This window comes from Schistocerca serialis, chromosome 4 (assembly GCF_023864345.2).
Source record: "Schistocerca serialis cubense isolate TAMUIC-IGC-003099 chromosome 4, iqSchSeri2.2, whole genome shotgun sequence".
NCBI lineage: Eukaryota > Metazoa > Arthropoda > Insecta > Orthoptera > Acrididae > Schistocerca > Schistocerca serialis.
In genome coordinates this window covers 743,545,486-743,561,875 of record NC_064641.1, presented here as the reverse complement: position 1 = coordinate 743,561,875, position 16,390 = coordinate 743,545,486, and the positions used below count along the sequence as shown (strand labels likewise).

Sequence of the window (16,390 nt, the reverse complement as noted above, 5' to 3'; positions counted from 1 at the left end):
TTTGGTCTCGAATTCTCAGACTGGTTTATTTTATCATCTCTAATAACAAATGGTAATTCGGTGACTGTGGAAAGAGACATATGCAGATAAACTGTACAAAAAAGATACATAATTTGGAAAAGAAATAGTGGGTTACAATGGTATACAAAATTTAAAATTAAAGTCCTGTGTGTGAGGTCTGCAAGTAAGTTCATAGCCACTGAATTATATGCATGGCACACACACACACACACACCATATTTTGCTAATTTTTATATTTCTTACTCCCTAAACATACGCATTTAATTGTAGTTCAAGTATTTAAATGACCGGTCTGTTGAAAAAACTAGTTACACAGAGCAAAGTGGAATTGAAAGCAGTGAGGTGAAGTAGCTGGAGATCAGAGCTATTTTATAAATAATCATGCATCGTTGTATGCTGACTGGCTGCAAGCTGAAGCCAGAAGAGTTGTGGCTGTAGTTAGGCAATGCCTTACTCAGGTAATTATGGTTGATTTTATTGAAAATGTTATTAATAAATAAAATGCTATTGGCCAATAAGTGAAGTAGCAAAGCCAAGTCTCGTGCTCATTTTCTGATAGAATTAACTAATGAATGTTTCAACCAGTTGTTTTCTTGAATCCTGTTAAACTGAAATGGACCTGCTCAATTTATGGCACTTCATAGTTAGTGATAAATTCAATATCAACAGAAATTTATGGAAAAGTAGAGAACTGACTGTGCAAGAAGTTGAGAAAGGAAAATATATTTCGATCAAGATATTATGGAGAGTGAGCAATATGACACCAAAAATATGCAAATGGGGCAACAATATTTTCTCACCAAAGTGAGAGGAGCAAAACCAAGTTGCATGTAACTGCCAAAGGAAGGCTTTTCTTGAAATTTGTATATCAGTTTTGTTTCCTTTTCTTCATATTTTCCATCAAAGTATGAAATTTTAGTCAACCTGTTCTGTTTTGAATCTGTCTTATTGTATTTTATTTATCTATTTGGTTAATCAGGCATCTAATGACTGCAATAAGCTCTCTCTCTCTCTCTCTCTCTCTCTCTCTCTCTCTCTCTTTCTCTCTCTGTGTCATTTCATTTAAGTAACATGTTTTTCATCAATGCACTGTGTCTGACTTGGCATTCATGTAACCAGTCGTTTGGTTGTCATCTTTGAAAGTTCCAAACATCACTACAGCTGTTCTAAAAATATCTCAGTTTTGTACATCTTCCAGCTGTATAGCCATTTACTTTAGACATTTTTTCCTTGATACACCACAGTATTCTAGTTTTCAGTTTGGAATCAAAGATGTTGAAGATGTGTTTTGTTCATTAAGAATCTGTCTTTGTTCTTATGTTGTGTAAAATCAAACTCTTCATTTGTAATTGTGTCCCTAACATCTGTGCATTTTAGGATATATGTCTGAAGTAGATCCCATATTTATAATTTGAACCCATTGTGTTGTTTATAATATTTCTCTCTGTTCCCTTCAATTCCTTCAGTAGAAATCTCTCAGAGAAGTTTTGATACTCGGTTGCATATTGATACACTTTTAATAATGATTAAGTTCAGCATTTATGGAAAAGCACTTTTTGTTGTAAATGTTTTGTACAGTTTGGAAACTATTTCCATTATTCTGGCTCTACGTTTCAATGCTTTTTTTTCTATCTCACCCAATGGCTGTAACCCATTCACCCCAATATTTAAAGCTATTCACATATTTTATTTTTTCATGTCTGGTGTTAAATTGGGTTGTACTGTCCTTGATATATGACCATGTATGGTGTCAGGCTGCAAGAAGTGAGTTCAGTGACGGGGGCACTATGTAAGTAGTGTGGAACAAGTTGGGAATTTGGGATGGACAGAAAGTGTGTTCAGATAGCTGAAGCGGTTAAGGTGACCACTAGTGTAAAGAGGGAAATCAGAGTTTGAGCCCTGTTCTGGCAAAAATTTTGATTTGTCACCATTGAATTCACTTCAATGCCCAATTGCAGCTGACATCACAATTTCCGTTTCATTTCATCACATTAATTTGTTCTTTCACTGCTTCAAAATTTTCTGTTATTATGGCTACATCATCTATAAAAGCTAAACAAATCTATTTCTACACCTTTCTTCTTACTCCAGATTCTTAAAGGTTTAAACATACAGTTGAACAGGAGTGGTGACAGTCAATTTCCCTGCCAAATTCCTGTTGTAATGACAAAGGGTTTGGAGAAGAATCTTTGAAATCTTATTTTAGATTTTGTATTATACTGGGCTTCTTTTATAATCCACAATAGTTTCTCATCAACTACCATATCGGCTAGTATGTTAAGTAACACACTGAAGCTGATGGACTCATATGTCTTTTCAAAGTCCACATTGTCTTACTTTCAGCATATAATATTTTACTAACAGTTTTAGAATCAATAGTTGTCTTCTGTCAACCAGCTTCTCTGCACCCATCTTTGCTATTCTTCCAATTTATGTTCCAAGTGGTGTTCTAGTCATTTTACGATGGATTGTGACAGAAACTTGAACATTACTGTGAATAATGAGCTGTTACATCAATTATTCACTTCTGTAGTATTTCCTTTTTCATGCAATGATCGAGGCAAACATCCAGTCATATTGTAGTTCTTCTTTCCCTGATGCTTTCCATGGTTTTATGCAAAAGAGTTATTGTTTCTTCAGGTGCAAGCTTTCATAGTTCTGCTATTATGGAGTGTTCTCCAGCAGTCTTGTCATTTTCTAGCCTTTGTATTTGTATTTGATTTCATTATGATTTAGAGGAGGAGATGGGTTATTTATATCTCTTGGTTTTTTGGTTCTGATTGGATAAACTGGTTTTTCACATCTAGGAAAAGTATTTGGCAAGGATATTCTTCATTTGACATGTGTAAAAGGGAGGAGGGTATTGTATCCTTCTGTCCTCTTATTAAAATTTCTGTAATATATTTCTTCTAGAATTATATCTTGTTCAACAATTCCTTTTCATGACTCCACTTCTCACTGCAATTTTGCTTTGCTGTTTGTGCTCATTGGAAATGATATATGTCTTCTTTCTGTTTCCAAACAGTTAAACAATCCTTCACTGCTTGTTTTCAGTTATCATTCCACAAAGTATGTTTCATTCTCTTTTTGATCCCAGCTATTTCCTATGCAGCCTCTGTTAAAAGTCTTTTTATATTTCTGAAATGTTTCTCTGCTTGTCAAGCTAGGTATTCTTTTTCTTTTTGTTTCTTAGTGTTGAATCTGGACATAAATGTTGCATTGCTCTTTCTTTTAAGAGATATGGGTCTGAACTGTATTACTGAAATCTAAAGACCAGAATCTATATTTATTCCTATTTTTACTCTGACCTTAATTATTTCTGGGATGTAAGAACACATGATCTATTTCAAGTTCTGCTGTTGCTGTGTTGGGTGATTGTAATGTTGTTTGGTTTTTGGGCGGGTGCATGTACATTAATTGAAAATTATGGCTTGCACATAATTTGTCAAATCTTTTCAAGTCTTTTTTGGTTTTTTTATGAGCTGTGCAGCATCCACCAATATTCCTATACTTCGTTTCATATCTAACTTGTGCATCACAATTGCCCAGTATGATCTTCATGTTATGTTTCAGGATCTTTGCCACACTAGTATCCACTCTTTTCCAGAATTTGTCTGTCTTTTTAAAGTCCTGATTTTCATCATTTGTTGGCGCATGGATGTTAATAAAGTATATGTCTTGCTTGTGTAGTATATTGTTTGCAAACATAGTTTGTCATTTAAGACTTCATAGTTGAGTCCGCAGCTCGTGGTCGTGCGGTAGTGTTCTCGCTTCCCACACCCGGGTTCCTGGGTTCGATTCCCGGCAGGGTCAAGGATTTTCTCTGCCTCGTGATGACTGGGTGTTGTGTGATGTCCTTAGGTTAGTTAGGTTTAAGTAGTTCTAAGTTCTAGGGGACTGATGACCATAGATGTTAAGTCCCCCATAGTGCTCAGAGCCATTTGAAATTCATGGTTGAGACAGACCCAATGATTTTGTCACTAATAGCAAAGGATGTGCCAAGAACTGTACTATGCTTTATCACTCTCTTTACATCTTTGCTCTTAAAGAGGTGAGATCCATCTGAATCAAAAATTTCTTCATCTGTATAGTAAGTTTCTTCCAGTGCTACTATTATTATTATTATTATTGTAGAGAACCCTAGTCAGTTGTTTCTTCATGCTGGCTTTTATTAATGAGTTTGTGTTTAAAGTTACCAAGAAAGTCATACATTTGGGTTGAAGTCTGTGAGACACTTTGGGATTTCCAAAATACTCCAACTGACACTTAGCATGATGGCACCCCCCCCCCCCCCCCCCTAGATCCCAACTAGGATGCTTGCATGACATTTCGATGATGGTGAATTCCTGCAAAGGATTACAGTGTGGGGTATTAATTGGATTTTGTTGTGCCATCAATTATGTATAGCTTGAGTTTTCTTTGGAGTAATTATTCAGTCCTGATATAACCGGCATTGACAGTGCCTGGAGAGCCTTCATTTTGGCATCTATTTTACAGCTTCTTGAGAGCAGACCTCCTCCTTTGCACAGGCGTAGGACTGCTAACATTACTACTTTGTTTACTCCTGATATGATATCTTTGGGATCTAGATGCAGTTTTGCTACATGAGAACTCAGTATAACTTTTCAGGAAGGCTGACCGATTCTAATCAGGAAGCAGTGAATTTTAGTTTGATGTTCCTCACTGTTTAAGAACACAGTTGTATTAGTTGGTGTTGTTAGAAAATCCAGCATATAATATTATGTGGACATGAAGACAGAGAATTACTCATCAAATAAAAAAGGCACCGCACAGCAGAAAGGCATAGAAAAATGACGAGGAATAGCTTAGCTTTTAGACAGACACACAAACTGTAAATACCAAGGAACTGTCTGTCATGATGTATTACTGTAGGTTCTTTCTTGACCTTGAATTTCATCCATTCACTGAGACAAATTTCATTAAAATCATTTCACTCTTTCTCAGAGGACAACAACTTTATTACAGTCACATTTTTTGTGCCCCTTTGGAAAATTTTGTGTTGTAGGCATAACTCAAAACAAATGAGTTGTCATCATAAATTTGTATGCTTGAGAAATATGTTCAGTTAGTAGTGGTAAGTTTAAGGCATTGCCCACTTACATTCACATACATCTGAATTTGTTTTTTCCACTGCTCAAACTATTTCTGCACGTCATTTTCTGTGAATTTATGTAACATCTCTATCAATTTCCCCTTCTGAGGAGAACAAGAACAAGTCTGTAGTAACTTGTTTGCCCATTACAGCGAGTATATTTATTTTATGGCTACATAATCTACCTGTTTATGGGTTCATACTGATAGCTATAAAAAGAATGAATAACTCTTTAAAACTTATAGACTTTTCCACTAACAAGCATGACTAGATGACAAAATGGGGTCACTTCCCCTTCTACTTCTCTCCTCTATCTTTCCCCAACACCTCCATTCATGTTAACACTAATTACATATAACATACCTTGTAAATTCACTCATTCCACATCATTTCAATAAAAGAATATTCAAGTTATATGAAATATGTAACTAACTAAATGTCTGAATAAACCTGCTTTGTGATTAACATACAAGGAAAGCTAAAGCACAGAGAACTGAACTTATGGTTACTTGCTTGGAAAAAAGTCCTGTAGATACTCCTGAAAGTACTTGTAAGATTCATGACGTTCTTTGTAGTGTTTCTATCACTGTGTAAATGTCTTTTCTTTATTATGCTTGCCACTGTAGTATTTGGTTCTGTTGTATCTGCATTGATGTTCATACCTGCAGGGCCATATGTTTTCATAATCACTTAAGTTTCAACTACTGTAACAATATCCATTATTGCTTCACAATAAGAACACAATTATTCTATCTTTATCGCTAAGTAGGAACATGAAACTGTTGTCCTTTACTTCTAAAATTTTTAATTGTAAAGCTCATACAGAGTGGTGGCTACATGTCCAATTTATTCTGAAAAAGTTGATTTATAGGAGAATCAACACTTTCTGTCCAGTTTCAGTTATGTAGCATTCATACTATTTGAGTCATCTGAACCCTATTACAGCAACTACATAATAGAGTGAAAAATATTAGTTAGATTCTGTTTCATTATTTACAGTGTACATAGAATAACCCTTTACGCAGTTACTAGCATGATGTATTTTTTAGGGGAAGAAGAGACAGTATCATTTATTGATCTGCCATCCAACAATCTCTCAAAACTACCAGAAAAGGGCATACTAAAGAAGTCTGGGCCATACGGTACAGTTATGGGTGATGTGTGCAAAGAGAAGTGGGCTGAGGATTCACAATCTGATAACCAAGAAATATTGTCTCAGTCAGACAATAACCTTGGACCTGATATGATGTCAGGAGGTGGCGGTGCTATCTCGGATGTGGAGCGCACTCTCAAGAGCCTTAATGGCTACCACGAAGACATTTTGGAAGCACTAAGAAATGCAGCAACTCATCGGGGAGCTGCTGCAACACCGTCTGGAAGCAGTAGCATGCTCAGTGAAGAGATTATACGGAAGTCTCTTGGTATGTAAAGCCTTGCAGTTTTCATTATGAACTAAAACTGAAATCGTGCTCTCATTAACCTGTTTAAAACAATAGCATATATGGTAAGTTTGCTTGGATTATAAACTTCCAGGGGAACATTTTTTACAGCCAGAGACTTTACTTGGGATATAAATATAACAAATGACATGGTAGCAAAGCTCTCTTTCATTTAGTGATTTAACAAGCTATTTTGAGGCTTTGTTCATATTTTAAAAATATTATATAGCAGTAAATTTTATCATTAGAATTAAGTAATAGGATATAAGTAAGAGTCCAATACTTCCAAAATAAAACTCTGCATCTCAGACCCAACTTTTCATACTAGTTACAGTGCCATAAATAGCTTGTCTACACTAATCATCATTCTCTCTCTCTCTCTCTCTCTCTCTCTCTCTCTCTCTCTCTCACACACACATACACACACACACACACACACACACACTCTCACTCTCTCTCTCTCTAACTATCTATATAAATAAAAATGTACATGTTTGTTTGTTCAAAATCATATGTCTTCAAAAGTCCTTCACTGATTGCTTTGAAATTTTGACACAACATTGCATTCAAATACAAGTGTGTTTTTACATATGTACTGGAGCACCATGTAGTATACAAACATAAATATCAAGTACATTTGTTCAAACTTTTAAATCTCCAAAAGTTCTTCACTGGTTCCTTTGAAATTTTAAAACAATGTGCATGTGGTTTTATGTATTAATGTAACATATGACTCTCTCATATGTATATGAAAACATGAGTGTATTCAAGTCAGTGTTGTGTCAAAATTTTAAAAGAATTGGAGAAAAACAATCAGAGATTTAAGATTCTGAACAAAGAACATGAAATTTTTCTAACAATGTACAGAAGACCCTCGTTACTTCAGAATCGGGTAAACCAAAAGCTCAGTTAACCCATACTAGCTGTTTGGTCCGTGCTGAACTAAAGCAAAAAATCAACCGCTTGAACTGCATTTTGGATAATTCGTTCTACAAACTAAAATTTGTTCCCCCATTACATATTCCTTTTCTTATTCTTCATCTAAACTGAATAAGTGTATGTTGCGCTGTGCACTATAGTCTTTTCTATTATAAATTTCACACATTTTTTTCTCAATAATGTTCTGCACTGTAATTTTGAAACAATGTCCTGATTGCTTGCTATCTGCTCACGTTTCACATGCACAACTTAAGATGCAAGGAAGGGCGAAGAGAGAGGTTGGTTAGCAGAACAAACACAGCATGCAACACACAACATTCCAGAGAGCACTCTGTGTTTGGTTGTTTGTGAACAGAGGATGAGTTTTCTTTCCTTTTGCACCATCACTCACAATATGCCACCAATACAGAAATGAACTAATAACAGTCTAACATGAAAACAAAAGCAGCAAATTCTACATATTGTTGACAGTGGGAAGAAGATTAAAATACAGGTTGCAGAACACTATCAGATCCTGCGATGTCTTCTCTCTCATCGATAATAAGTTCAAGACAGAAAATAGAAGCAAGTCTGGCGAGTTGTTCATTTACAAGCACACACATGAGGCCAGCTGAACATGGAGAATTGGAGGATTTGTTGTTTGAATGGTTCCAACGCATGCACTCAACAGAAAATTCTGTTGTCTGACTTCATGCTTCAAGAAAAGACTCCTGAAACTACCCAGAAAAATGGGATTTTTGGGTCTGCGTGTTCTGAGGGTTGGAGGTGACAAATTCAGAAGAGGCATAAAATCAGTGCCGTCAAGGTCTGTGGGGAGGCACATAGAATGAACAAGGAAGATACCAATGATTGCAACAGGAATATCATTCGACACTCTCTTATTTGCATCATCCAAGAGATGTGTTTAATATATATGAAGCCGGTGCTTTCTATAACTTAATGCCTAAAAAACACTACAGGTCAAGGGCAAAAACTGTCGTGGAGAAAAATGCTGAAAGGAAAGAATGATTTAAAAAAAAGAAAAATTTCATGACAAGCATTTGACAATATGTAAACATAATTTCCAGTGAACGCATTATTGTGGCCAAGATAGATACGAAGCCCTCGCCTACTACAGTAGTACAAGTTTATATGCCAACTAGCTCTGCATATGAAAGAAATTGAAGAACTGTATGATGAAATAAAAGAAATTATTCAGATAGTGAAGGGAGACAAAAACTTAATAGTCATGGGTGACTGGAATTCGGCAGTAGGAAAAGGCAGAGAAGGAAACGTAGTAGGTGAATATGGATTGGGGGTAAGAAATGAAAGAGGAAGCTGCCTGGTAGAATTTTGCACAGAGCACAACTTAATCATAGCTAACACTTGGTTCAAGAATCATAAAAGAAGGTTGTATACATGGAAGAAGCCTGGAGATACTAAAAGGTATCAGATAGATTATATAATGGTAAGACAGAGATTTAAGAACCAGGTTTTAAATTGTAAGACATTTCCAGGGGCAGATGTGGACTCTGACCACAATCTATTGGTTATGACCTGTAGATTAAAACTGAAAAAACTGCAAAAAGATGGGACTTTAAGGAGATGGGACCTGGATAAACTGACTAAACCAGAGGTTGTTCAGAGTTTCAGGGAGAGTATAAGGGAAAAATTGACAGGAATGGAGGAAAGAAATACAGTAGAAGAAGAATGGGTAGCTTTGGGGAATGAAATTGTGAAGGCAGCAGAGGATCAAGTAGGTAAAAAGACGAGGGCTAGTAGAAAACCTAAGTAACAGAAGATATATTGAATTTAATTGATGAAAAGAGAAAATATAAGAAGGCAGTAAATGAAGCAGGCAAAAAGGAATACAAACGTCTCAAAAATGAGATCGACAGGAAGTGCAAAATGGCTAAGCAGGGATGGCTAGAGCACAAATGTAAGGATGTAGAGGCTTATCTCACTAGGGGTAAGATAGATACTGCCTACAGGAAAATTAAAGAGACCTTCGGAGAAAAGAGAACCACTTGTATGAACATCAAAAGCTCAGATGGAAACCCAGTTCTAAGCAAAGAAGGGAAAGCAGAAAGGTGGAAGGAGTATATAGAGGGTCTATACAAGGGTGATGTACTTGAGGACAATATTATGGAAATGGAAGAGGATGTAGATGAAGATGAAATGGGAGATATAATACTGCGTGAAGAGTTTGACAAAGCACTGAAAAACCTGAGTCGAAACAAGGCCCCGGGAGTAGACAACATTCCATTAGAACTACTGACAGCCTTGGGAGAGCCAGTCCTGACAAAACTCTACCATCTGGTGAGCAAATTGTATGAGATAGGCGAAATACCCTCAGACTTCAACAAGAATATAATAATTCCAATCCCAAAGAAAACAGGTGTTGACAGATGTGAAAATTACAAAAGTATCAGTTTAATAAGTCACAGCTGCAAAATACTAACGTGAATTCTTTAGAGACGAATGGAAAAACTAGTAGAAGCCGACCTCGGGGAAGATCAGTTTGGATTCCGTAGAAATATCGGAACACGTGAGGCAATACTGACCCTACGACTTATCTTAGAAGCTAGATTAAGGAAAGGCAAATGTATGTTGCTAGCATTTGTAGACTTAGAGAAAGCTTTTGACAATGTTGACTGGAATACTCTCTTTCAAATGCTGAAGGTGGCAGGGGTAAAGTACAGGGAGTGAAAGGCTATTTACGATCTGTACAGAAACCAGATGGCAGTTATAAGAGTCGAGGGACATGAAAGGGAAGCAGTGATTGGCAAGGGAGTGAGACAGGTTTGTAGTCTCTCCCCAGTGTTATTCAATCTTTATATTGAGCAAGCAGTGAAGGAAACAAAAGAAAAATTCGGAGTAGGTATTAAAATCCATGGAGAAGAAATAAAACTTTGAGGTTCACCGATGACATTGTAATTCTGTCAGAGACACCAAAGGACTTGGAAGAGCAGTTGAATGGAATGGATAGTGTCTTGAAAGGAGGATATAAGATGAACATCAACAAAAGCAGAACGACGATAATGGAATGTAGTCGAATTAAGTCGGGTGATGCTGAGGGAATTAGATTAGGAAATGAGACTCTTAAAGTAGTAAAGGAGTTTTGCTATTTGGGGAGCAAAATAACTGATGATGGTTGAAGTAGAGAGGATATAAAATGTAGACTGGCAATGGCAAGGAAAGCGTTTCTGAAGAAGAGAAATTTGTTAACATCGAGTATAGATTTAAGTGTCAGGAAGTCATTTCTGAAAGTATTTGTATGGAGTGTAGCCATGTATGGAAGTGAAACATGGACGATAAATAGTTTGGACAAGAAGAGAATAGAAGCTTTCGAAATGTGGTGCTACAGAAGAATGCTGAAGATTAGATGGGTAGATCACATAACTAACAAGGAGGTATTGAATAGGATTGGGGAGAAGAGAAGTTTGTGGCACAACTTGACTAGAAGAAGGGATCGGTTGGTAGGACATGTGTTGAGGCATCAAGGGATCACCAATTTAGTATTGGAGGGCAGCGTAGAGGGTAAAAATCGCTGAGGGAGACCAAGAGATGAATACACTAAGCAGATTCAGAAGAATGTAGGTACTGGGAGATGAAGAAGCTAGCACAGGATAGAGTAGCATGGAGAGCTGCATCAGACCAGTCTCAGGACTGAAGACCACAACAACAACAATTTCTAGTTAAACAAATGCTAAAAATGCTGGTATATGTATGCAGTTAAGCAATATTTATTTTTTCTTAGATGTCATCAAAATAGAGCACCCTCATTTGTTGGTACCCATAACAAGAGAAAAAATGAACTCACACTAGTTTATTTTTACACAAAACCTGATTAATTCAAACTTTAGTAAACTGAATTAGTTATTTGTTGGTCACTTGAAATCCAGTTAAACGAGGGTCTACTGATACGATGGTCTACTGTATCACACACAGATTTCAAGCTTTTGCAACCCAAGGTTCCTTCATCAGGAAAGAGGGAAGGAGAGGGAAAGACAAAAGGATGTGGGTTTTAAGGGAGAAGGTAAGGAGTCATTCCAATCCCGGGAGCAGAAAGACTTCCCTTGGGGGGAAAAAAGGGACAAGTATACACTCACACACACACACATATCCATCTGCACATATGTATATGTCTCGCATATTCAAATGCAAAGTTGCATCAATATCTCAAAGAAATCAGTGATGAACTTCCAGAGATTTACAATTTTGTGCAAACGAACATTTATATCTATATAAATAAAAGAGTAAATGTTCTTGTGTTCAGTATCTTAAATCTCCAAAAGTTTTTCACCGATTGCTTTGGCATTTTGATACAATGTTTTATTCAAATATGTGCATGTTTTTATATGCCTACTGGAGTGTCAAATATAATGTATAAATATATATGCAGTAATTATAGAAGAAATCTATATAAAATTTTAAATATTTGTTCATTCAAAATCTTAAATATCCAAAAGTTCTTCACTGATTACTTCAAAATTTTGAAACAACATTTCATTTAAATACTCACATGTTCTTATTATATTTATTTTTAATATATGTAATAGATAAATAAATGTGTAATATATAAAGAGGGAATGTTATTACTAGAATCTTGAAAAGTTCTTGACCAATTTACTTCAGATTTTTACATACACACAGGTTAATACATGTAATATATAAACATACATAAAATATATAATACCCTCACATTGTTAGCAAACAGGAAATCTGTATTTGTGGCTTATCAATTATTGTTAACATACTACTACAGAATCTGAATTTCCAACAACAGTAAACAAAGCTCTAGGTCAGAGAGAAGCGGAAAGAGGAGATGGATATAGAAAGTGGAAAGGAGGAAATGGAAAGGGGGAGGGGAACAGGAAGAGATGGAGATTGGGAGGAGAAGATGGACATAAAAAGGGAGAGGAGCTGATGGAAGGAGAAGAAGACAATGGATATAGAAAGTGGGAATTAGATGATGGAGAGAGGAAGGGAGAGAGATGAAGCAGGAGATGATGCGGAGGGAGGGGGGAGGATATAGATTAAGAAGAGGGGGGAGGCGATGGACAGAGAGAAGGGGAGGGAGAGGGGGCAGGAGGAGATGGGGAGAGGGTGGAGAAAAGATGGACAGAAATAGAGGGGAAGAGATGAAGGACAGAGAGAGGGAGAAGGAGGAAGAAATGAACATAGGCAGGGGGGAGAAGGAGATTAGGACGTACATCTAATTCCCATACATACTAGAAACATGTGCTTTCTCATTTCTTTCTTTTCCATTTAACCAGACTGAACCACAGCAGTGCCTGTCCAGGAATAGCTAGTTTTCCATAAACTTCACTACCAAAGAAAACCTTCTATGCTATGAACAAAACAAATGCAAAACATACCTTGCTGTACAGCAGCATATAAAACTATTTCATCATAGTATGCATGAACTGATTCCTAAAATGAGATGTTAATTTTTTTTTCTTTAACTCAATCACAGATGGTATACATAGCAAGCAGTGACACTTTTGAAAATCTGTGAATAATAATAAAAGCTGTTTCTCATATTGGCACTTTGACAGCCATTTTCTGTTTGCATTAATTCTTGATAGCTACAGAAAATTATTTTTCATTGTAACTGTAGGTGAATATTTTCTTATGATAGTAATTAATATGAAAGACAAGTTCAAAACTCGACATTCAGCACTTGTGTGAAAGGTATGCTGAACACAAAATGTGTCAGTTAGTATCTGAATTGGTCTAAGCTGTTAATTTCCTGTTTTTAACAAATTTTCCTAATAAAAAAAGAAGTATCCTTTGGTCTCACCTCTTGCTCTTCCTGGAGGATAATAATAATTTCATTTTGGTCAATGACCATGTGCAAGTCCTTCAATTGGATGTTATTTCAGCAACTTGTATGTCTCTAATCTACCCCTGGTAATCAACCGGGGAAAGGAAGCATGCAGTTTGACATAGAATCAGAACCAGGTGTTGTTCCTGGTGACTCCACACAATATTGAGAGGGTGAAAGCTAAGTTACAGACAGACTTAATACTTCTATGGTCCAACCAGGATTCATCCTGTGCTCTCACGGTTTTTAGGTACGTCCTTTACCACTAGACCACCAGGTCCAACTTTCTGGAGAGCCATACAGTAGAGTTTCAAAGGGAGTATGTAGACAATGACTGACTGAAATAGTGGAAAGGAATACAATACAAGATTAATAGACAGCTTTGAGAGGCAAAACAGAGAAAGCAGCAGAGAAATATTAAAAATCCTTGGATAATAAGGAGCTATTGAATTTAATTGGCAGAAACAGAAAACATAAAAAGGCAGCAAATGGAGCAGGTGAAGGGGAATATAAACATCGAAAAAATGGGCTTGACAGAAAGTGCAAAATGGCTAAGCAGGAATGAGTAGAAGACAAATGCAAGGCATTAAAATGTTGTGTAAATAAGAGAAAGATAGTTGCTGCCTATAGCCAAGTTAAAGAGACTTTTAGAGAAAAGAGGAGCAGCTTTATGAATATCGAGAACTCAGATGGCTGGTTATTACCAAACAAAAAAGGGAAGCTGAAAGATGGAAGGAATATATGGAAGGTGTATACAAGCAAACAAACTTGAGAACAGTATTATAGAAGCAGAAGAGGAAATAGATGAAGATAAGATTGAAGACATAATACTATGAGAAGTAGATGACTTCCCTTCAGAATTAATGAGATCCCGGGAAGCGCCAGTCATGACAAAATTATGCCATCTGGTGTGCAAGATATATCACATGATTGAAATACCCTCAGACATCAAAGAAGAATGTAATATTTCCAGTTCCAAAAAAGAAAGGTGCTCACAAATGTGAATACTACTGAACCTTCAGTTTAATAAGCCCTGGTTGCAAAATATTGACATCACTTTTTTTACAGAAGAATGTAAAAACTGTTGGAAGCTGGCATCGAGGAATATCAGTTTGGATTCCAGAGAAATGTAGGAACATCAGAGGTAATACTGACCCTATGACAATTATGAGAAGATAGGTTGAAAATAGGCAAACAAATATTTATAGCAGTTGTAGATTTACAAAAAGTGTTTGACAGTGATGACTAAAATTTTGAAGCAGTGGTAAAACACAGGGAATGGGAAGTAATCTACAACATGTACAGAAATCAGAATGCAATTATAAGAGTCGAAGGGCATGAAAGGGAAGCCATAGTTGAGAAGGGTGTGAGACAATGGACTGAACCTACCCCTGATGTCATTCTGTCTGTACACAGAGCAAACTGTACAGGAAATAAAAATTTTTGAAAGGTAATTAAAATGCAGAGACAAAAAATGAAGAACTTTAACATTTTCTGATGACATAGCAATTCTGCCAGGAACAGCAAAGGACGTGGAGAAATCAGTTGAATGGAATAGATAGTGCCTTCAAAAGAGATTATAAAATGAACATCAACTAAGAGAAAATAAATCAGTCCATTTCTGAGCAAATGAGATACTAAAAGTAGAAGATGAGTTTTTCAGATAGCAAAATAAAGGGACAATGACCAAAGAAGAGAAGATATAAACTGCAGACTGGCAATACCAGAGAAAACATTTCTGAAAAAGGTAAATTTGTTAACACTGAACAGAAATTTAAATGGTTGGAAGCCATGTCTCAAGGTATTTGCCTGGAGTGAAACAGTGTACAGAGGTGAAACATGGATGATAAACAGATCAAGTGACAAGAGAACTGAAGCTTTTGAAATGTTGTGCAACAGAAAAATGAAGAAGATTAGTTGTGGAGATCAAATGACTTAGGAGTTATGGAATTGAATTGAGGGAAAACATTTTTGTGGCACAACTTGATTGAAAGAACTGCTCGGTTGATAGGACGCATCCTGAGGCATCAAGAAATTGTCAGTTTGGTAATGGAACAAAGTGTGGAGGGTAAAACTTATAGGAGGCCAAGGTTTGAGTACAGTAAGCTGATTGCTGTAGTTATACAGAGATGAACAGTCTTGCACAAAATAGACTAACATGGCAGCTGCATCGAATAAGTATTCAGACTGAAGGCTACAACCATGACAAGACCAAATACTTGCCTTGTTCCTCATTCTTGTGGGTTTTCTTTCATTGTAAAAGGATCAATCGACCTTGGATAAAGTGAACTACTGCCTTGTCTCTCAGATTAGGCATATTGACAGGTTTATAAAAATTAGCCATGTAAGCTATTCTTAAACTTGGATTGCTCCTCTCCCACACAGGCAAATGTAAAACATTACCTCCTACTCAAAAATTAAAAAGAATACACAACATAGGTCTGCAAACAAGTAAGGTTTAAATGTGATCAAAATAAATATACTCAGAATTATGAAAAAGGATACATTGCCACTCACCATGTAGTGGACATGCTAGATCACAGACAGGCACAACAAAAAGACTGTTGATAAAGTTAGCTTTGGCCTTCTTCTGAAATAGACAACACGCACACACAAAACACATACACATTCACATAAACACAACTCACACACACGTCTTCTGTTTCTGGCTGCCGAGGTCGACTCTGGCCTCAGCAACTGGAGACAGTGGTCATGCGTCTGTGAGCCACATTTGTGTGAATGTGTGTGTTTATGTTGTCTTATCCAGAAAAATGCCTTTTGGCCAAAAGCTTATGTGTTTAGTTGTCTTTTAATTGTGCCTGTCTGTGACTCAGCATATCCTTTTCATAATATTGTCTTTATTCAATCCTAGATTTTCCATTGTTTAATATTCAAAATTATGTAGTTTTTGTGTCCATCGTTTTAATAACAATGTTATAACAAGAGAGATCAGGTGTGAGCCTTTTCTTGTTCCAATTTAATGAATTCATTGTTTCAATTTTTATTTTAAATATATACTAATATCTGTTGTCCAGCTGCCCTTGTATGACATTTAAGGACTTTTTTGGA

The 16,390-nt window shown here is 36.3% G+C and overlaps 1 protein-coding gene across 1 annotated transcript in view; it reads left to right on the top strand.

The window, feature by feature from the left end:
- LOC126473271 (disintegrin and metalloproteinase domain-containing protein 22) overlaps positions 1 to 16,390 on the top strand; it is a 1,075,530-nt gene that overhangs the window by 979,309 nt on the left and 79,831 nt on the right. The window contains exon 23 of the mRNA XM_050100225.1: positions 6,184 to 6,555. Coding sequence (XP_049956182.1) covers positions 6,184 to 6,555 — 372 coding nt within the window. The remainder of the gene's footprint in view (positions 1 to 6,183; positions 6,556 to 16,390) is intronic.